Source organism: Aptenodytes forsteri, unplaced genomic scaffold, assembly GCF_000699145.1.
Source record: "Aptenodytes forsteri isolate BGI_AS27 unplaced genomic scaffold, ASM69914v1 Scaffold139, whole genome shotgun sequence".
Lineage (NCBI taxonomy): Eukaryota > Metazoa > Chordata > Aves > Sphenisciformes > Spheniscidae > Aptenodytes > Aptenodytes forsteri.
This window is the reverse complement of record NW_008794414.1, coordinates 4,120,139-4,142,312: the sequence shown is the minus strand read 5'-3', so window position 1 is coordinate 4,142,312 and position 22,174 is coordinate 4,120,139. Positions and strand designations below refer to the sequence as shown.

General features: G+C 36.9%; 1 protein-coding gene across 1 annotated transcript in view; it reads right to left on the bottom strand.

Annotated features, from left to right (window-relative positions):
• ST18 (ST18, C2H2C-type zinc finger) overlaps window positions 1–22,174 on the bottom strand; it is a 242,159-nt gene that overhangs the window by 49,635 nt on the left and 170,350 nt on the right. Inside the window, exons 5-7 of the mRNA XM_019474600.1 lie at window positions 19,091–19,198; window positions 6,877–7,067; window positions 1,603–2,400 (exon numbers count right to left, since the gene is read on the bottom strand). Coding sequence (XP_019330145.1) covers window positions 1,603–2,400; window positions 6,877–7,067; window positions 19,091–19,198 — 1,097 coding nt within the window. The remainder of the gene's footprint in view (window positions 1–1,602; window positions 2,401–6,876; window positions 7,068–19,090; window positions 19,199–22,174) is intronic.

Genomic DNA, 22,174 nt, shown 5'->3' with positions numbered 1-22,174 from the left:
CCCCCTCACTAATTGGAAAGTTTTATGATTAAAAAGACAGAAAAATATAAATTTAAGCCATGTTTTTGTGATGCAGCATCCAAGAAAGAAAATTAAGAGCTGATGGATTTGATGGTGGATTTTTTAGAAATAAAACCCAATTAATTATGTAAAGTGAAAAAACTATGTGCCTGATACTACATTGACTAAAATCATATGGTGTTTATACAACCTGAACAAAGCCTAGTTTGTTCCTCCATGAGTGTTACCTCTGAACTCACCTGCAAACTACAGCTAATAATAATATGAGGCAAATGAGGAAGGGCCAGATTCTGTCATGCTTACCATCACTCCTCCTTCCTGTGTGTGCTGTGAGAAAGTCACATTGACACCAATGTGAACCTGCTGAAAACAGGTGGTCTCAGGATAAGAAAAGGTATCTGTAAAATTCCTGCATATACCGTAGTCATCTGAGCAAATAAAGGTTCATGTATTTTAGCAAGGAGGTAGACTAATGCTGTGCATGCATAGCTTAAGACATGCTAATGAAAAAACTGCTTGAGACAGAAAAATGAGATGCATGCATATTCTTCCCAAGTACTACAGGAAATATTTTATAGTTGCAACTCCTAAAAAAACCTTGCCAGTTATCTTATACACTAAATGCTTTAGATATCTAAACTACTATAATATTTGCAATGTCCACAGGGACTACTCCAAAGTAACACTAGAAATACCAAAGTAAATCATTTATCAAAAGAAGAAATTGCAGCAATGCTGGGGTGACCTCAGTATATTTGGAAGCCCAAAAGGAAAAGTCAAAGGGCAGATGAATGTATTGTTACTTACTACAGCAGGGAGTGTGCTTATAAAATGACACCTCTTGATGTTCTGTAATTATCCTCAATTGAGGAGTTTCATACGAGACTGCCCAGTTTACAAATCAAACCCAAATCTTTTAAATCTCCACTTCTGGAAGCCTGATTAAGTACCGAAAATGGAGCAATGTTCCTACAGCTTTGTAGGATGCCACAAACCATCAGAAACAATAAAGATTTTGGAACTTACTGGTAATTCTGCTGATGGTGAATGAGGCAGAAGAGCACGGCTTGTGCTTTCCTGGCTCAGAAGTGCTGGCTGTAGCAAAATGCAATGTTGATATGTGAAGTAGGCTGAACTCAGAAAACACATGGCTTAGGAATTAGGTGGTATGTTTGGAAGAGGCCAATTCTTCAACCTAACCTTTCCTTAAGCACCGTTTTAATGCCTTCTCTTTTGGCTGCTGAAATTTAGGAGGTATGTATTAGCACCCTATGGAGGAGGAGGAGGAGGAGGAGGAGGAGGAGGAGGAGGAGGAAAAGGAGGAGAAGGAGTGTCAGTGCCAGCCACACAGCCCTTTTAGTAGCCATTACTGATCATTTCACATAGCGGTTTGGCAGGAAGCCAAGTACCTAGCGTTTAACCTGGTTAGATATAAGGCACTAGTGTGAAGGTACATAATTAACAAAATTACCAGCTAAATTCCAGATTCTTTACTGTTGCTATAAAACCCAGCTCAGAATCCTCTATCAGTCACAGGATAAATGCTTAAGCCAGTAAGAACAGCCAAAAATACTTCCTTACGTTTGTTGCTAAATAGCTGTCTCCCACCAATGTCAATAACTTTGGTTTGTCTCCTTTCCCCTGCTAGATGCTCCAGAAGAAACCTATCCAGTTCCTTGTAGGTGCTGTGAAACACATGCCCTTGCTCTGCCTGCAGAGCAATTGCTTGTTCTAGCAAACTCAAGTTCCCTTTTGTTTTGTCCAGCTCAATGGACACTTCTGTGGTTTCTGACAGGCACTCGTTGTCGTCTTCTTCACTTTCAGGGAAGGGATTCTGAATTCTCTTCTCAAAAGGATCTGGGTGAGACTCCTGGGGTGCTCTTAGTTCTGTTTCTGAGTCACAAAGTGTTTCACAAGGGCCAAATTCTGCCTCTTCCTTCTTAATTTCTGGGACTTCCAGAATGCTAGGTTGATTACACTCTACAATATACTTCTGAGTTACATGGGGCTTTATACTAGTTTCTTCTGAGAAATTTGAGGAGCTGTCCCACTCGTTGTCCATAATTTCAGAGTTACTTTCATTTTCCTCAGATGAACAGTATTTTGGGTGAGAAATAACAGTCTTTTCCTTTCCTTCAGCTGAGTTAATCATGTAACATTCATCAGTGTCATCACTTTCTGTTTTTAAGGATTGAATGCCACTATCGTTTAGATTTTCTGCCGCTGTTTGACTGGGTGCATCTTTTGCTAGTTTTCCCATGTTCATCAAAGATTTGGCCAGAGCATCTTGATAGCTGGAGTAGTTATCTTTTCTTTGACTGGAATTTTCCTGCCCACCCGAATGAGGGGTTTCCTCAGATGATTTTGGAGTACTTTCCTCTGCATGAGAAAAAAGCAAGAGAAAAATATGTAAGAATAACTGCTTTTTGTATCTTGTAGAAGTGATACAAAGATATCTACTTACCAATTGCCATTTCTTTGCTCAAAGGTACTCTGAAATGATTGAATTCACACCAAGACTGTGTTTGATATGACTGTTTGTAGCATCAGGAAAAGCCCTTCTAAGATTACATCTACTTTATATTATAGCTCCAAAGCTATATGAGAAATAAATATGTTGCCATTTTTCACTGATGGTGAAGACATATATTATCTTAGAACACATGCATATTCATACACATTTATATAAAAATAATGTGCCATATATAGATAGATGCTATATATACACAGTCTATATAAAATATGTGTGTGTATATATATATACAAGCACAACACACATTTTAAAATTCCTCTGATCTATTTTCACTTTTCTTTTATCTAAGATTCCCAAATATTTTCTCAAAATAGACCCTAATTACTTTCCCAGTCACCCCAGATCCCATGAAAGACCTTGATGGAAAAAACCTCAATACTTCACAAAGGGTCACCATTGCAATTGCCACATTAAGTGATAAATCAGGTCATGCACAGGCAAACAGAAATGGTTGTTATGTACAGACTCATAAAGGACTTGTTAAAGACACCACTGAAGTGCATCCTGTCTTTATAAACATCTTTCTTCAGAAGAAAAGCAGCAGCCAGCAGGTAATAGAGGCTGCATGTAGGAGAGATTGTCGGTGTGGAAGACAATATGCCTTTTGTATCTCATTTAAGTTTTTATAAACATTTCCTCTGACAAGGACACTCAAAAATACATCTCCATCATCTTCCTTTCTGGTAATTATCTCTCTAAAATCAACACTGGTTTGCCAGGATCAAGTAAATATTGCCATAGTAACTAAAAGCATTTTTGGATGAAGGGAAGAATTTAGTCACAACACTAGCCCCTTCAATAATACTGATTATAGGGTACATTCTTTTGTTGGGATCTATTCAACATAAACTGAAAAATTTAACATTTTACTTCCTAGAAAGGAGGATGAATAAACAAGCACAGACTATTTCATAAGATGTGTCTGTCCTCTCCTGAATTAGAAGAACTCCAGGTTTAAATAATAAATTAAGCATAGTCTAAAATGCAAATGAAGTTTCTCTCAATAACACAGTGAGCTATTAAGAGAAAGTGTAAAGGGTTATGATAATTTTAAAGTATTATGAACTACAGAAAACAAATAAAAAGCATTTTCAGTGAATATGTCCAATTCATTGAACTATTCTCTCAATCCACTTAACTACCCACATGTGTACAATAATGATTTATAGACATTATACCTAATTATGCATATTTGGGCTGTGTTAGAGTGCCTAACAAAAGCTCTAGAAAGCAACAATTACCTCTGTTGCTTAGCTACATAGTTTAAAATATTCCTATTAAGTGCAGATTATTGTGGAGGGGAAAAGGGGGACAAAAATGCACATGTGCACCACAATGCATTTCACTTTACTGCTGCCAAACTGTTAGCATTTTGGGTCATTTCCAGTTTACATAATTGTTTGGTTCAACTGTTTGTTATATGTTAAAAGAAAATATTGATTAATTCTTATTCTTCTTCAGAAAATTGGACTCATGCAGGGAGAGGTGGCCTTGTGCACTGTGTGCGTAAAGTTGTGTTTAAAAAAATGTCTGTAAACCTTAGTGTAACTTTTTAGCAGCTGGTCTAGTACCACACACATTGCAGTATTCTGAATAAAGAAGTCTGCTGTCTTTTCACATCTCAGCAAGTAAAAATGATGATTTGGCTCTATAACCAACTTCAGTCAAATGGGGTTTTATTATTTGCTCTTCTGCCATTTGGAAAATAACAGAATCCCATCAGTGGGTCATTTAAAAAAGTAAGAAGCTCTAGTTTTAAAAGAAATCTCCCACCCTTTAAAACAAAACAAAACAAACAAAACTTGGTAATAGTAACAGGTCTTTTCAGTTATTTTTCTGTGTGAAAGATGAAAAATAATATAAATGCATGATAACAGATTTTGCTCCTTAAATAATCAGGAATTTTTAAATGCAATATTTAAAAAATTGTTGTTGAACCAGTCTTAATGGTTCAGCTGTCGCAGCTTTGCTTTTCACTTCTACAGGCTGTAAATGCACTTTAAAAATAATCAAAACTCAGCTTAGTTTACAGTTGCATCAATCCATGAACTGAAGTAATATAAATGCATGATAACAGATTTTGCTCCTTAAATAATCAGGAATTTTTAAATGCAATATTTAAAAAATTGTTGTTGAACCAGTCTTAATGGTTCAGCTGTCGCAGCTTTGCTTTTCACTTCTACAGGCTGTAAATGCACTTTAAAAATAATCAAAACTCAGCTTAGTTTACAGTTGCATCAATCTATGAACTGAAGCATTAACTGATCAACGGACAAGAATCATGAGTTCATAATAAAATGAGCAATATCACACTAAGAAATTACAAATAAACCTACATACCCAGACCAGTTGTATGCTTTAGCTGAAATTTGTTTGTAGCTGACAAAATTAATGCAAAAGGGATAGGTTGTCTTATCACTGACACAAGCAGGTTGGGAGAAATCTCACTGGTATCAAATAAATCTTTTTGAAATCAAGGGTTTTTTTTCTTTTGACTGAAGGGCTGGGTGCAAATAGGGTTCCCCTACATTTATATCAATGGACCTGGCCCAACACTTGCTCCTTTTTAAAAAAAGAACCAGTTAAATAACTTTAAGTTCACCTGTATATGGCACAAGTTCTACCTTTACACCTATCATAGTACTTTCCCTTCAGCAAGTTCTTCAAGCTGTGCAGAGGACAGACACAAGGGAAAGAAAAACACATTACTGAGGGCAGCTGTGGATGGCCAGGAACCAGGCTGAATCAATACAAGAAAAATTAGCTAAAATCCATATATCTAAAAAACAACAACAACAACAAAAAACCCAAACCAAAAAACCAAACCATACAGGAACTCTTACTCAAACAGCTTCTCTTCTCGGTTTAGGAGATAGAATACTCCTTGCAGGCTGGACAGGCACTGAGAACTATGGAGCTTTTTTCTTGATGAATTTAGCTTAGTAATGTCACCCAAAATACAGAGACATTGGGTATCACCTTGCTAATTAATGTTCTGTTTGAAGAGGGAGCTCCCTTTTAGGCTTTCACACCGATGGGATGCAGACCCCTGGAAGAGATTCCTCCTAGAAGACTTACAAGTCACAACTGGCTGACATCTTTACCATACAGAAATGACACAAAGACCTCCACTGATTTCGGTAGAACCAGATTTGACTCTTTAATTTGAAATACAGCCGCCACCTTCTTCTATGTGTTTTATAGTATTCATATGTATAAAATTTTGGGGTTTTGTTTTGTTTTTAAGGAAATTCTATTTAGAGTGGATAAGGATATAAATTCCTAATCTTAGTTCATCATAGAATCATAGAACAGCCTTGGTTGGAAGGGACTTCGAAAGATCATCTGGTCCAACGTTTTGTGGGAAAGAGCGCCTAGATGGAATTACCTAGTACCCTGTCATTCCAAAATATTTGATAAGAAACTGAGTGGAAAATAAATTATCTTTAAACACCCGTAATAACCAGCAACGGAGAGGAATATAAGTTCATTCTGTTTCCGTATTATCTATGATTACTAATTTCCCAGTGCCAGATCACATTGCTTTCATCTTGACATTTGCTATCTACTGATGGCTCCTCCCTTTAAAACAAATGCAGAATGTATTCCACTGATACCTTCTCACTCGCCTGATTAATGATTTGTGTAGGACTTCTTAAACAAATATGTGACAGCCAATTTAGTTTAATATTTTTTGTTCATCTTGAATATATATAAATGTATATTAGAAAGAGCAATAAAGGCATACTGTAGCTATATCTTTCTGTCTCCCCATCCTCTTCCATATTTTCCAGCATACATGTTATAGAAGTTTCTATAAATTGTTGGCCATGTTTGGCTTAGCAGAGTTGGAATAGCAAGTATAAAAGTGCTGAGTCTAATAATCGTGTTAAACAGAACACACGTAGCAGTCACATGCATGAAATTGCTTTGCTAAATGTTAAAGTCAACAATGTTTTGCTAAGCGTTTTTTTTTCCTTCCTAAGAGCTCTATATATTCCAGTGAAAATCTGCTCTTCATAAATGTGTTTTTCTCAGTGGTGGGCTTAACCTTGTTCTTTGACAGAGCTAGTGGAGAAGCAGATGCTGCTCCATATCTGACCTGCTGCAGTAGTTGTCTCTCTCTGTGACCTACAAAGCATTTACTAGACCCCAGGAGGAGTTATTGTAAAAAATAATTGGAAGTACGATGGTTAAACCTAGACAGAAATGCACCATTCTGACTCTGTTAGAAGTCAAACACTTTCTACATCCTTTTTGAAAATACTGTTTCATATCTCCCTTCCTGTGGAATTCAGGTTCAAGCATGACTGCATGACTACCTGGAGTTGTGCTGCTTTCGAGGACACTGGTCTCTTCCTGTAAATCCGTCTTGTCTTCATTTTCTTCTTTGCATTCCAAGCTGGGGCTGTAGTGGCGGGGTTTCATTAACAGGGACTTCCTTTTGTTGACGGGAACGCCTGATGTCTGTTCTTCGGCTTTTCTCTTCTTAGCCATGGAGCATTTGTAGGCACTGCAATGATCAATCGGCAATGATAGAGAAAAAAGTGGGAGAAGTGGGGTGTAAATTGTTTAAAAAATAGCACCATCCTCTAGTTTAATTCTAAGTATAAAAGCGAGGACTGACAAAATATTAATTCACTTGCAGTTTCAGCAAGTTGTGTTTAGTGGATATTTAATTTTAGCTCATGTACTCAAAGTTCAGGACACAGGCAAGTCCCATTTCTTTTCACTGCTGCCAGAATCTGTTTAGGGGAAGGGGAATGAGGACGAAGACAAAACCAAAAAACCCATAACCCAACATCCTTAATCCTAAGTAATCATATGCTAATCTAAGCCCTGCTCTGCAGTAAAATAAATACACTCAGGAAAGGATGAACAAAATTGTAGTCTGGGTTGATAATCCAGAGAAACAGCTAAGGGGAAAAATATACCACCAGTTGTACTACAACATCCTGAGCCTTTGGCTCCATTACCTTTACATCAGTATGGATATCCAATCACACACCTTGAGTTCAACAGCATAAAACCTGCGTGAAACACACTGCATCTTCAGAAAATTTTGCAATATGGGTCCCTCTTTCAATACCAGTCCCAAGCATTGGTTTCATTTCATTAACTCCAGCCATAAATGCCTAGTTTAAGCTCTTCTCAGGTCGCTATATAGAGTCTGGAAAAAGGCTCCTCCAGAGGGCAATTCATCCCACTTAAAACTAGATCTATCTGATAAACAGGGTGAGCCATCCCCTGGGAAAAGCCTTGCCCAGTCTAACTTTCAGATGACCGACATGAGACGAGAGGGCAGTATTTTAAACAGGAAGATTTTTAGCAGATTTGATATACTTCTTTCAGCTCCTATAAGATCCACATATTAGTCTGCATATTAATTTGCTTCTACAGATATTTAGCAAAGCTTTTGCTGCCATGCAGCTGATCTGTACAGCATATAGGTGTTACTTCATATGACACCTCACTAAGGAGGCCTGAATCTTTGACGCTCTTTTTTTAATAACTTTTTGTGTAAGTGGTTTGGCATGATTTCATTGTTCTCTCACACACAGTATTCTAAGAAATCTATGTAGTATGAATAATAGTGCTCACATTATATCTGTCTGAGATGAAAAAACTACATATATGAATCTGTGTAATCCACTCAGTGGTTTCTCAACCTTAGGCACCTCCAGGGTGAATTATAAATCCACACAATGCCCTTAGGCATTGGATTTTGCATTTGGCTCACTGACTTATCTGCAAGATTTGCAAAAAATCCATGTATGCAGAGAACTCCTATTGGTTACACATATTACAAGCTCAACAGCATAAATTAATCCTTCCAAGGTATCTTATGTGCACTAAATTGGCTCAGGTTCTGATTGTTTTGGATGAAAGCATATGACTAACTTGAGCTTTTTGTTAAAAAAAAAAAATACCCGTTTTTGGCTAAGCACCTTTTTGGCAAACCATCATTGCAAACATGAAGGACATCATAGAAATACAAAGATCTGCATTTTAGGGGGAATGTTAAAATTCTACCATATGCATCTTAAACACAGTGGATATTCTTGATCTTCTGAAAGCTAAAATGCTATGGGCATCAGGAATACTGGACATTAAGCACCTGCTGTGGTTGAATATATTATGGCTTCTGTGTTGTTTCTCTGTTTATGGATAGAGGATAACATGAATATCATATTAAAGGTCAGAATCACAATGGTATAAGTGTCCTTGGAAATGATGCCCATACAACAGACATCAGGGATGGATGTAGTGTGGACAAATATGCATAATTTATTTCTAAGAAAATACAATCAAGAGTTTCTTAATTCATATTTGTGAACGGCAGTTCATACCATTCATGTTGTTTCAGGAAAATTGAATAAATGACAAATGTTTGAAAACCCTTCACACACAATTGTTTTTATCAACCAAAACCTTCACTAGGTTTGCTTTTGATCTTTCTCATTTATTTGTCAAGCTTCAAGTTTACCTCCAGTAGCTATTGTGAGAGTGTTTAGAACAAGACGAATTTCCAGTACTTAATTCCCCTTTGATGAAGATACAGCTGTTTCTTACACAACCATGATTAACAGATTTTTAGGTGGATCATCTAGTATGTTCTCCTGTGCAACCCAGGCCACAGAACTTCATTTAGCTCTTCAGCTTTAATCCCGTAATTTGTCTGACTGTTATGTATCTTCCAGTTAAGGGAAAACATGGTAAGACAGTAAGTTGATTTCTGTATTCTTGCTCACTAAGTACAATCTTTTTCTAGTAACATGATGCTATAAGCCCACCACTGTGGGTTGGCACAACTGCTATTAAAAATGTTGGGTTTTCACCACAACTGTGAAAGATAGCCCAGCTCAGATGTTAGCAGACCACAGTCAGGACCAGTGCGGGGGTACTGCTGCCACCTTCCACCTGCAGATCTGCTCTGGGAAATGAGAGCACGAGAATCCCACTTGACTGTAACCACCACAGTTTACAGCAGTAAATCAAAAGCTGCTGCATCAATGTCAGGACAGGAGGCCCACAAATCTGCCTGGAAACACATTGCTTATGTTAGAAAGTTTCTCCTCTATGAAAGACTGATGCATTAGCTTGTCCTTATCCTACCTTTTTCTGTACACAAGCAGCCACTCTCCCAGATTTCCTGTACAGTTCCCATCATTTTAAAATAAGTGAATACATGATATTCAACTTTAAGTAAAATCATTCCTGACGCCTTCCACTCTGATTACAGGAAGATGACAAAACGCAGTTGTTGCTTCTTTCCTAGGAAGTGTAAATTGCTCTCCATAGGCAGGGAAGAGGTTTTTCAGCTCCAGCAGAATACACTCTTGCTTTTGCTGGTGACATTTTAAACTGCTGGTTTTGAGTTTTAACTGGAATCTATTAGTTTGCAAGAGTCAGTTTAAAGATCTAGCTATTTACTAGCATTTCCCCTTCTTTTCTACTTTACAGTGCTTAAAAGTAAAATTGAAAATAAAACCAGAAAAAACAACTTCACAAGTGGTAGCTTTTTCAAGTACTTACACATGATTTGTTAAGTATTTGATAATGGACACTAGGCATTTAACTACTATGAAAAGAATACATTTATGCCTTTGTATCATTCATGGCATGTCAAATTCACCTTTGTCTTAAAAAGTTTCTATTTCTCTCTTTTGCTTATGTACATGCGCACACACACACACACACGTTAGCACAGATTTGTCAAGCTGTAGTTTGTCAAATGGTAAACCTATAATTTAGCTTCTCTATTACTCATCTCATAAATTCAACATCTAATAGTTTTGTTGCTATTTATCAATGGCCTGCTTGTTGTCATGGAACACTGATTCAGCTGTCAAGGTTATTTGGTAATCTGAGGCTCATAAAACAAGAGAAGCTCTTTTTGTTATGAGCCCAAAGCCAATAAATGTTTCCCCCCCCCCAGAAAATAAATTTCCCCCCCCCCCCCCAATTTAACTGTACTTAAATTTTATGAATAATAAATCATTTTAGTACTATCTATAATGAGCAGATTTTTTATTATTATTTTTTTAGCCAATGACTCAGTTGCCAAAAACAGTCTTGTGTGAGTTATCATAGTGCAAGCCAAGAGGTTAAAATCTAAGACATGTAAGAACTGGTTGCATGTGTTGAGAAAAACCCCATGATAAATCTTTCATATGTATTTCATACCTAAATATTTTGGGAGGGAATTTACTAGGTCCTTCTTTTTCCTTTATTTCTGCTCAGAATACCTCTTGGATGGTGTGGGCAGACGCTGGTAGTATACAGACAGAACAGTGCATTGGCTCCCTACCAAAAAACAATGCCTCAGAAGAAAGAGAGAAGTTTTAAGCCGTCCTAACCATATACAGCTTTTCCTACTGCTAAAAATTGTCATGCTCATCTTTTTTTTGTAATTGGTTCATCTAAAAGTGGTGTGTTTGTCAAGCCTTTAACCCGACCTTTAACCACTTTGTAGCCAGCAAGGATTTTTTGTTGTTAATCTGTTGGCAAGACTTTCAGATCTCTGGGGATTTTTTTCTTTTCTTATTCACAGCAGCCTGCATATTGGTAAAGCATGATAACAGAGTGAAGAATTGCCATAGTGGGTAAAACCAGGTGTACGTTCAGCCTGACAACTGGTGTTTACTAATGCTTGTAATGGATGCCGTGTAAAATAATGAGAACAGAACACACTGCATCTCATGTGCATTCCTTAGCTTCAGGAGAGAAAATAAATGTCTTTGAATATCAAAGCACTTACAATTATTGTCTAACGCTATTTAAGGAGCCCACTCCTCACGTGAGTTTGTGCAAGAATAATTAATGAAACATTTTGGTTTGTGGAGAAAATAATTTTAAATTGCCTTTTGATTGTTTGCTTAACTATACTACAAAAGTAAGCATTAGACTATTGAATTACACTGAAAGGAGACATCATCTTCTGATCTGCAGAACCATTTGACTTCACACCAGTAGTTACAAGGAGAAGGTTAGCCTAACTACTCCTTAATCATATTGTGATTAAAGATGGTACCAGATGCTTTAGACATTGATCAAGTTTTGTTCACAAGCTTGCAGATGCCCTAGGACACTGTGGAAGTCAAATACTACATTTTCCTTACAGGAGGGAAGAGTTGGTATTTGAAGATTCAGGGACACTTGCCACTCACAGATGAACCAGTAGCTCACAAGTGTCTGTCATGGTTGGGCTTTCTTCTAAGAATTTTAAGACTGTACTGAATCAGAGGTACCTAAAAGGAACAGAAATTCTGAAATGTCTCCCCACCTTAGTCCTCTTCTATGTCAGCTTGTTCTCTAACAAACAGATGAGCTCGATTCTGTCTAACTCCCTAGCACAATGGCTTCCAAAGTTTTAGGCTATAGCTGAAAGTATCTGGTCCCCAAAAATCACACAAAAATCCTGAGCTCCTTATAAGCTGATGATGGACAGGAGAAATTACTAGCAATGGGTACAGAAAGGGGATGATCCGCTCCTATGACGGATCGCATGTCAGTTGAAATGACATTGATGTTATTGTTTACATCAACCATGAATGCTGGGGGTTCATGAAAGGAGCTGGAATGTCGGAGTCCAAAGAAAGAGAGTGTTGGTAGTCTGATCACTGCAATTGAAAACCTGAATGAGTACTGTTAATTACAGCAACTTCAGATGGACAACAATGGTTGGGGAGGAAGGTGGAGAGTGACTATGACTCAATTGTTTGCTTTGTCTTCAGGTTAAGAGAGTCAGATTTATGTCCCCTTTCCTTAACTAACCCTCTTTGTTTGCAAAGTGTGCATGTAAATTTTATAGCTCAGTGGAAGTGAGAGTGATAGTGTTCTCAGCTGAGGTTGCTCTAAAAGTGAGAACAGACAGAAAGAAGGTATTAATACACTGGCTCATAGCCAGGAGTTGGAGTCTCCACAGAAAGACTGAAAATCCACAACATCAGTCAGGTCTGCAAGGACTGGGGTGGTGTTTCCAACGCCATGAAATTATTTACTGGATATGAAAGAATTCACATATTCCAACTATATACAAAGACAAATCCTAGATTCAGAAAACTAGATAGAAGCTACTTTTTAAAGACATGGATTAGTCACAGATTTTATACATAGAGAGAGAAGGATGTTTTCTAAAAGGAAGAAAGTAAATTGCACCACTTCGGACCATGGATACCAGAAAATAAAATCTACAAAGTTTATACCTCGGAAAAATGACAACTAAACAGTAATTCCATTTACTGCATTCCGTTCTAAAATCCATATAGGTGCTAGATGCAAAACTAAGCAAAGTCTCTCAAAGGACGTAAAGAAAATGGCTTAGTTATTAAATAAGGATTTCTTGATCAATCTCAAGATTTTTTTTAAGGAAGATATTTGATGAGATGCTTCTCATCAGTGAGAATGGCAGTTCACGAGAAGACTCTAATGACTTCACCCTATCTCTGCACGCTTTAACTCTCATTCTTAGAAAGATCTGTAAGTTTTACAATACCTTCTATCTTGTCTGCTGTATGGACTACATACATTCTCAGGATTTCTACAACACCGTATTCTGATGCTCCATCCTGAAATATACTTCCCATTTCCAAACATTTTTCTACTATGAAATGAAAAGTATGCTTACAGATGTTTTGTATGTCCATTAATTTCTCCCTGAAGAGTAGAACATGCTGGAGCACGGTTTAAATGAAATGACCATTCTATCCATCTAAAAAAGTAAAAGTGAGGAAGGTTGTGAATTGTCAGGTGTGGGGAAATTGCACATGTCCAGAAGCAACTGCTTGCTTTACAAGTTATAGGTGGCAACACGCTGACTAGCTGAAGGACTCCAAGGAGTAAGACTGTGCAACTGAGAAAATAGTAATCAAGGGTTGAGCTACAGTTCATTGACAGTCTAAGATTGAGTTAAACCAGGGAAAAAAAAAGTTTTCTTTCTAATTCTTTTAAATGATTCTTAAAAGTATTAAAATATATTCAAACATCATACCAATGAAAACTTATGGCTTTATGTGAAAATATTAAAAGAGACCCCTTGTTAACAGAACTCTGATGTGAGTTTCTACAGATGAAATTTTGCAGGCTATTCTCAGAAAAGACCGCTGAGTTCTCAGCACTGACAAGAATTTAAACATGTATTTGCCCTGATTGCTAATCTGGAGTCAGAGTTATTGACATTAATGTTATCTTGTATTTTGAAAAGTAAGCCAAGCCATAGGAACTTCTAGACAATCTACAACATTTGGACTCCATGACAGAGTGTATTGTATTTCACAGATTCAGCCTAGGTGATGAAAAATAGTCTGGAAAATAGGTCCAGCTGGGAATTCCTGAAAAATTATTTTGGAGAAGATTCATCAGGTAAAAGTAATTTCCTTCCATCAACATTTTTAAGCATTAAAATTGGAAGAACTTAAACCAATAAAATGTGTCCAAAAAAATTGCTCATCGTTTAGACCTGGTGAATTGGCTGTAATAGAAGCTCAGAACTAGCACAACTTACTCCAATGATAATTGAAGAAAATCTGACTGTTTCTCATTTTTTAATATCACACACAACACAAAAAAATGCATTTCACCCCTTTCTAACAAACCTGTACACTTGGCTTACAGGTTGTACCTGTGAAAGGGACAGGGGTTTTTCCTGTGCACTGTAGCAATCATTCCAGGGTTAAAGGGCCTTCTACAAGTAGAAAAGTTTACTGCCATACACGGGCAATGCTCTTTTTCTAAAATGCCAGAGTTGTGAGAAGTTCAGTCCAGGGTTGAACCCAGATGAAAGGAATGCACATGGGGTATAGATGGGAAGAAAGATAAAAGGGAAATTCATATTTATGAACACTAATATAGAGCAAAATAAGCTCAGTAACTTGGGGGTATTAAAGTGTCTGTCTATATACACAAATGAAAGGTTTAGCTAGGAAAAAAGGAACAGAACTGGACAGATAATAATGTGGAGAAAATATTGTATCATAACTGAAAGCTGGCTGGAGCATGATATTAAAGGATATATTTTATTTAAAAAAGACATATAAGAAAAGCAAAGGAGCTGCTATAGCCTTGTTGGTGAAAGAGGATTTATTAACCCCCATAAGAAGAGGCTGGGGAGAAATGGGTAATGGTGTTGAGTCATTATGTACTGAGCTTGGAGACGTTTCAGACAGTAAACTATATGTTATAGGCCACCTGACCAAAAAGAACAACTAGACTGTGAAATGATTGAACAAATAAAAAGAAGCACGTAAAAAGAGTGGAGCAATGGTAAGTCAGCAATAACATAGGAAAAGGCATGCAGTTATGGTGAAATCTACCCATGCCTGAAGCTCACTGTGATGCCTGAGGCTAAAGGACAATGATTTCAGGCTGCAATAGGCTCATGAAATGGCTTTTTTTAAAACCTCTTTTTTTTTTTTTTTTGAAACTCTATTTTACTATTTTAGCAGGGCTCTCCCACAGGTAAGGCAACTCGGAGAAGAACAGCACAGATTTAAATTCTCTTCTTTGGTTTTCTTGTTTTCAGTTTACAAGCTTGTAGGAACATAAGGATATTCAGATCATATAAGAAATAACACACATAAGCCCTCTAATTGAAACACTATGTTAATGAAATGGATGACTTCTTCACAGTATCATTCTATAGCTCATAGATCAAGAACTCTATATGGCTAGAGTTGTACATTTGGATCCTTTTCTAACAGGTAAGTTATTTTTAGTAAAAGCCAGTTTGGAGGAAACTTAATTCCTAATATGTGGAGCTCAAGAAGTTAAACTCAGTAATATGAATGAATGCCCAAGATCTGGGCCAAATCCAGCCTCCCTAGCCTCTTTTTCATTTACTCACTCAATCTGTCCAGGTTCAGTAGGTCAATAAATTCCAGTGGGATCCAAGCCAAGAATTTGGCTTAGAATGGATTAAGTTTCTAGGCAAATCTACAGATCATCCACACAACCTTTACATCCAGAAAGCCTTGCATGTGAGTAGTCAACCTGCTAACGTCAGTAAATGCGTAAATAAAAAGCATACTGCTAACTACAGTCTGGCTGGAGAAGACGTAAAGAAGATAAGCTTTTTTTTTGACAACAGACAGTGGGACTGTAAGCAATTCATTGTCAGGAGCCAGTACCTCCCTTTAATGTAGCAGGAGGTCCTGTGGCTGCATTCTTTTCCTTTCCTTGCTATCTCCAGGCTGTCCACAGTCTGTTTCGGCTTGTTTTTGCTTGGCTGAATCCACCCTTGACATCAGTCAGACAGGGCAATTCAGCCAGCCATAATATTTAACTCATGATTGATATATATGAGGCAGAAGTCACCAGTTGGCATTTCAATCTCTATATGGCTTGCAGTCATCTACAGAGAAAAGATCTGCCATAAGAGGAAACAACCATTTGGGGCTATAATGTTCTGATACATTCTGTCATCCAGCAGAAGGCATTAAGGCATATGCAACTCTAAATTCCTGCGTAGGGTTGGGAGGATAACATTTACTGTGTGCTGATGAACACAGAAGTTGTGATGGGGAAGACAACGACTCCTGTAATATCATAAATAACGTACAAGTTTTAGTTCAAGGCAAGGAACATTTTAAGATGCAACAAGCTCTCAGGTAGAAAAAAACCTGCAAATAGCTATCTGCCAGTCTAGCAGCTGCAATTAAAGTGATGTGGATTTGACATATATTATAAAACTAACTATTACAGAATAGCATATGTTGAAACTAATTAATCATTGTTTTTTAATATATTAAATAGAGGCTTTAAGTAAAAAAATTGTAAAACCACAATCAAATAAAATAACAAAGAGAAAAGAGACACTGAGACTGAAGGTGTTGGCTAGAAATTAACATAGTAGATGCTAAAATATAATATAATATGCTAGAAACTCATCTAACACATTTGTTATTGAAGATAGCTATAAAAGTCACCTATAAAGCAAATGCACATAAAGTATCAACTAAAGCAAACTAAAATGGAAATCTGAACATGAAATACAACTTTTAAATGTTCAAAATAAATCCAGGAGGAAAAGGTAGAGGTCACAGTGCATAGATCAAAAGGTTTTAATATCTACAGGAATTAGGCAAATGGTTCATTGTAATTAACAGCTCCAACCATGGGTGTCTCAAAGGAGTATGAGATACAGATCCTATTTCAACCATCTTAACAGTTATTCAGAACAGTTCACTAAATAGTTAAGTCAAATAACTGTCAACCTCAGGGTTACCTGCAAAATGTTAAAGTCATTACTTGTGGTCGCCCAGAACTATATGGTATTATTTCTCTTCACAGAAACAATGACAATGTTTTTAAGAGTGGAGGTTCTTACTACCTTTTATAATCTCATTCAAAGAATGACATTTTAATGGAAAAAAAAAAATTATTTGATGTTTTCTATACACCAGTTCCAAACATTTTATGCAAACCTTAACCCACTCACATGAATGTTTGAAAGTAGAAAACTTGAGGTGGAAAATGCTTGAATTTTGAATATCTTTCTGTGTGTATTTGTTTCTTGTTTACTGTTTCTTGTTTGCTAGTTTAACAGTACTGAAAGAACAACCTGTTTCTGAAGTATGAAAGCATATGGGACTACAAAAAAGGCAAAAAGCCTGAGGTCTATCAATTCATCAGAGCTCTCGGAAAGGGAGAGGAGAAGAGGAGAGGAGGGAGAGGCAGAGTGAAGGGAGAGGAGGAATGACAGCACTGTAGATTTCATAATTTGATGGCTAATTAGAGGGGGACTGAAAGATGAAGGAGGAAAAAAGGGAGGAACATAGACATGACAGACCTATAAATTTGATTGCCATTACAATCTACATTAATGCTTGTTTTATTAGTTGTGATGAGAATGGTTGACATACATGTTATAATAATAAGGATAGGTGAATTCCAGCACTATTACCTTATTAGTTCTGTGACCAGCATATACTTACTTTTGCCTCACAGTAAACTGCACCACGTACTGATTGTTCAGTGTTTGTTTATGCTTGACTGTTCAATGTTTTTTGTCAAATTTGTTAATTTTTGTCAATTACAAAATCATTTTTCCTTAGCATAAAACATAGATTTCCACAGATTCTTTGAGGGGAGTACTGACTAGCATGCCAGCCTAAATTCCTTAAGAACCTAGCAGTGTTGTCAGAAAAATAATAAGAAATGAACAAGATCTATTGGGAATTTAAGAAAGTATGATTGATGACAACATGACAGCCTTGATTATACCAGAAATCATGGAATAAGAGGCAGAGGTTAATATTTTCAAAGCCCCATAACCATTTCAATTTCTACAATGGCTAGGGCAGGGAGGAAGTTCCTTTTCCAAGCTGGAGAGCAAGCAGTAGATACTCTTAACTCATCATTCTGTTACCAGACCTTGGGAATAGGTACTCTTAAGAGTAATTGTTTACTGTAGCCCATTGTTTAACTGAAGATTAGTTATCAATATAAACAGTGTGACACAGATCTTTGTCTCAGGTGAAATGCCTAATCTAGATGTATCATGGAGAAATATTTGAATGAGAAGTTGGCACAACTCCGTCCCAGCCAGTTAACATCATAGGGAACACTGGGGAGGAGAGCTGGGAATGTATGCTGTCAACACCCAATCTTCAATTGCAAAAAAAGACTTTTTGTCAAGCTCAGACATGTCTGCACAAAATCAGGATAAATATCCTGGCAGTAGATATAACTATTGACCATCTTCATTTAGCATTTACTACTAAGTCTATTTGGACTCAAGGACACACTTTATTTCAGCAGAGCATGTTAAGGACTGCAAGGGTGGCAAGTGGCAGACAGATTAGTCACGAGGAAATGCAAGAGTCCACCTCAGTTCTATTCCAAATGTGCTTATTCAGGATTATGTCAAATGTGCTTTTTCCCAGCAGTTTCCAGAAAATCTTGAGTCTATGACCAACTCCTGTGGAAACAGAAGCCAAGCCCAAAGGACAAACCTGACAGTTTTTCCAGATGCAGGCGAGGAACAAACAGCTTTCTCAGTCTCTGTCTCACTTTTAAGCAGTGCTATGGCATAAGAGTACTGTGAAGGTGATAGCTACACGAATCAATCATAATCTCAATTCTTACTGAGGAACATCTTTGAGACTTTTTGTGTGATTTTGTTTCATGTGCCCACTTCTTCCACCATCTAAATACTGCTTTCACCTCTTTCTCAGGTCATCTGCCAGACTACTGCTTTCTTTTCATACAAATACTTCTTAAAAACCTGCTTGTTTTGTGAAGCTCACAAAGAGTTACCAATGAATCATTCCTTTTTAAATACAGCTAGGCATGCACAGTCCTTTTCTTTCATGCTCTGAACTTTTCCCGAGAGGCCAAATCATCTTCTGTCTATCAAACTGTCTACCATCATTCCATTACTGTTTGAAACTAGAGTTCAGATATAATTGGATACATATCATCTACCGGTACTTAGAGGAAACCAGCAAAATATTCAGGACTGTAGAATAACTAACTACTTCAGTTAGCAAAATGCTTTTTAGTATGCTGTCAATACTGTTATTTATACTGACATACCTCTTAAACGTTTTGGATAAAGTTAAGGAATACATTTTAGTAACATAAACCTTCTGAAATACTTCAGTACCATTGATTGCAGGGTTGCTTTGCCGGTTTCTCACCCTCCTAATCAAGAGACAGCAGCAAAGGGTGAAGTGTCCAGTTACTCCTATCAAGAGACATCCAGACAGCTCTGCTCTATTACTTCTCTCTCTGCTAAAACATTCAAGATACTCATATCTCTATACATTCACGCTGAACAGTTCAACTTATCTGAATATCTAAAATGTCTCACAACATCTGGAACAAGAGTTCCAGAGAAGAAGTAACTTTCCTTACTTTTGAAGAAATGTTCCTTTTGAAGAAATGATCCAACACTACAGAGAGTAAGGGGAAGTGTAACTATTCCCACCAAAGAGCAGGACTGTTCTCCATGACTTGAAACACCAGTGCCTTGTGGAGTCTTCATTAACTATTAGTGACAGAAGCCAGAAAGACTTGGTTTCATCTGTATCTAACCCAGAAAAGGTACCCTTCCTATTCAGATATGGACTTAGCCAAACTGATCTATGCTTTTGTAATCCCATGTTTGAATCGATCCAATTTGCTTTTCCTTGGTCTGACCCAGATGCCACTCCATAACCTACAGATGGTTCATCGTACTGTATCCCATCTGTTAAATAGAACAGAGTAATGAGAATACATCACACCAATATTCCTCACTTCCCTTTGGTTTTCATTCTAATCCTGAACACAGCTGAAGGTCTTGGTCCTTTCAGTGGTCCATGACTAAATCATCTAAGAGAAGACCTCTTCTTTCTTCTTCTTGCAGAAGATGGATACAACAGAGATGTTAAGCCCGAAAAGTGTCAGATTTAAACTTGAATGTATGGGACAGAGATCTCCTGGTTTCAGCACTCACTTCTACTACATATTGTGTTTTGCTATGTTTAGGTTGTGATAAAAGATTCACCTCTTCCTGTGGGTAGTTTACCTACCAATGAAAACACCACAGCAATACATTCCTAAATTAAAAATTAAACCATGTTGTTCATAAGTAAGTAAGACTGGAAGAAGAAACAGTTCTGTTTTGAAGGACTTACTAAGTTTAGCATATTATACTTCAACACTATAGCATTTACAGTAGACAGTAAAAAAAAAAAGTCATAAATCTGAACTAATAACACAGCAGTATTAATAATATTCATGTGTAAATAAAATTATTTATATGATGTTGAAATTTGGGATTCTGTAAGGCATATAATTACATTAAATCAGTGCAAGTTTGACACTTAAATAGGAGCTGTGTATAGGTGGTCAGTATCTGGAAGAAAAGTACTGTCCTCTGAAAACGCAGTGCAGTGCAATAGAATTTTTAGTTATTTTACTAAACATAAAAGATTAAAACCCAACTTGGCCCTTAAGGTGATGCTTTTCTGAAAATATACATTTTATGCAGAAATGTGGTCCTATTTCTCAGGAAAAGATGGATGTTAGCAAAACCATTAGCCAGATTTCTGGGTGAAATCCTGGCTTTCTTGAAATCAGTAGATTTTTTGGCATTGAATTCCATTAAGCAAGACTGCAACCCCTGAAATTTAGAATAGAGAAATTTTCATGCATTGTTGAATCTAATTGGTGATTGTAACTCTTTGTTTTGCTTTTAATTTATTTCATTCTCTACTTTTGTGAAACACAACTTGCAGAATAAGAAAAGGCTAACAAATACTCTAGAACAAATCAATGTTACAAAACTAATAACAATACAATATGAGCATGTAAGCTTATGTAGTGCCTTTCATGTAGAAGTATCCCAAGGCACTTTGTAACAGAAACTCAATAAGGAGTGCAAAAGTGCTTTGTCAGATAGGATAAGCCAGGGGAAAAGGGGAAATTAATTAAGCATGGATTTAAATTTCTCAGCCAACACAGCATTTAGAACCTTGGTCAGAAAAGACAGTGGTTCCAATATCTGTATCCAGGGAACACAACAGACTATTTCAGTCTTTAGTTCTTGAGGAATGTTCAATAGTTTTTCCACAATAATATGGGTATGAGTAATAGGAATGAAGTTCATAGGCTACACTTCCAAAAGGCAGCCCCTGCCTCTCTTCCTCTAGTTTTTCATAAACAAATAGATTCATAAAAGTTGATCACCTGACTTGTATGCCAGTAAAGCCACTTGACTGCGGAGATACCCAATATGGAATTTGGTGCTGTAGAAATTACAAATACCAAGTTAAGGACTGGGCAATGGCTTTGTTGGCTGTTTAGTTCACTGTTTTAAACCAAAGTATGTTTCTTTATGGAGGTAGTCCACACCTCTGACAGAGAGAGTAATCTGTTACACAGTAGTTCCGAAGATAACAAGCATTTCACAGGGAAAAGCAAAATTGCTTGGGAAAAGCTATAGTAATTGATAATGCATAAATTACAGCTTCCCTGATGTTGCAGAAACTTGCACATCCTCTATTTTTCAAACATTTTTCTTTTAGGAACACATGGACCATCCTCATTTTTGGACGACTGCCTCTTCGGATTAATGCATCCTTCTGGTGCATAAATTAGGGATGCACAGAGGAAAAAGGAGACACACTAAATCTCAGGAAACTGAAGCCATACAGAAAAATGAGGTTCACAGTAGAGCTGAATGAGTGACTCGCCATGAATAATTTATCCAAAAAGTTAGCCTCCACTTCTGTTCATGGAATATCTCGAAGCAGCTTATAATTTCCTCAGTTTTATTATAAAACAAAACCTTAAAATATTGTATGACTTCACTGTAAATAACTTCCTGTAAATATCTCATGTCCTATCTTAAGAGAAAGTGGCATTTTGATTGATCAAATAAATCACATGATGATGTTTCTGTTCCCTAGACGGATGAACCCACAAGCACATACTTCAGATGCCTGCTGTGGTTAAGAAAGCAGCTCAGTAGGATGTGATGAAAAGTGAGTGTAGGCAAAATAAATTAATTTAAGAAAAACTCTTAAGAGTTTTTGCAAAAATGTTTTCAGTATTTATATTGCAGCTGTAGCCCATTGTACTTTTCATTAATAACTTTAGGAATTTGAAGCTACCTGCAAATGTTTTCCTTGG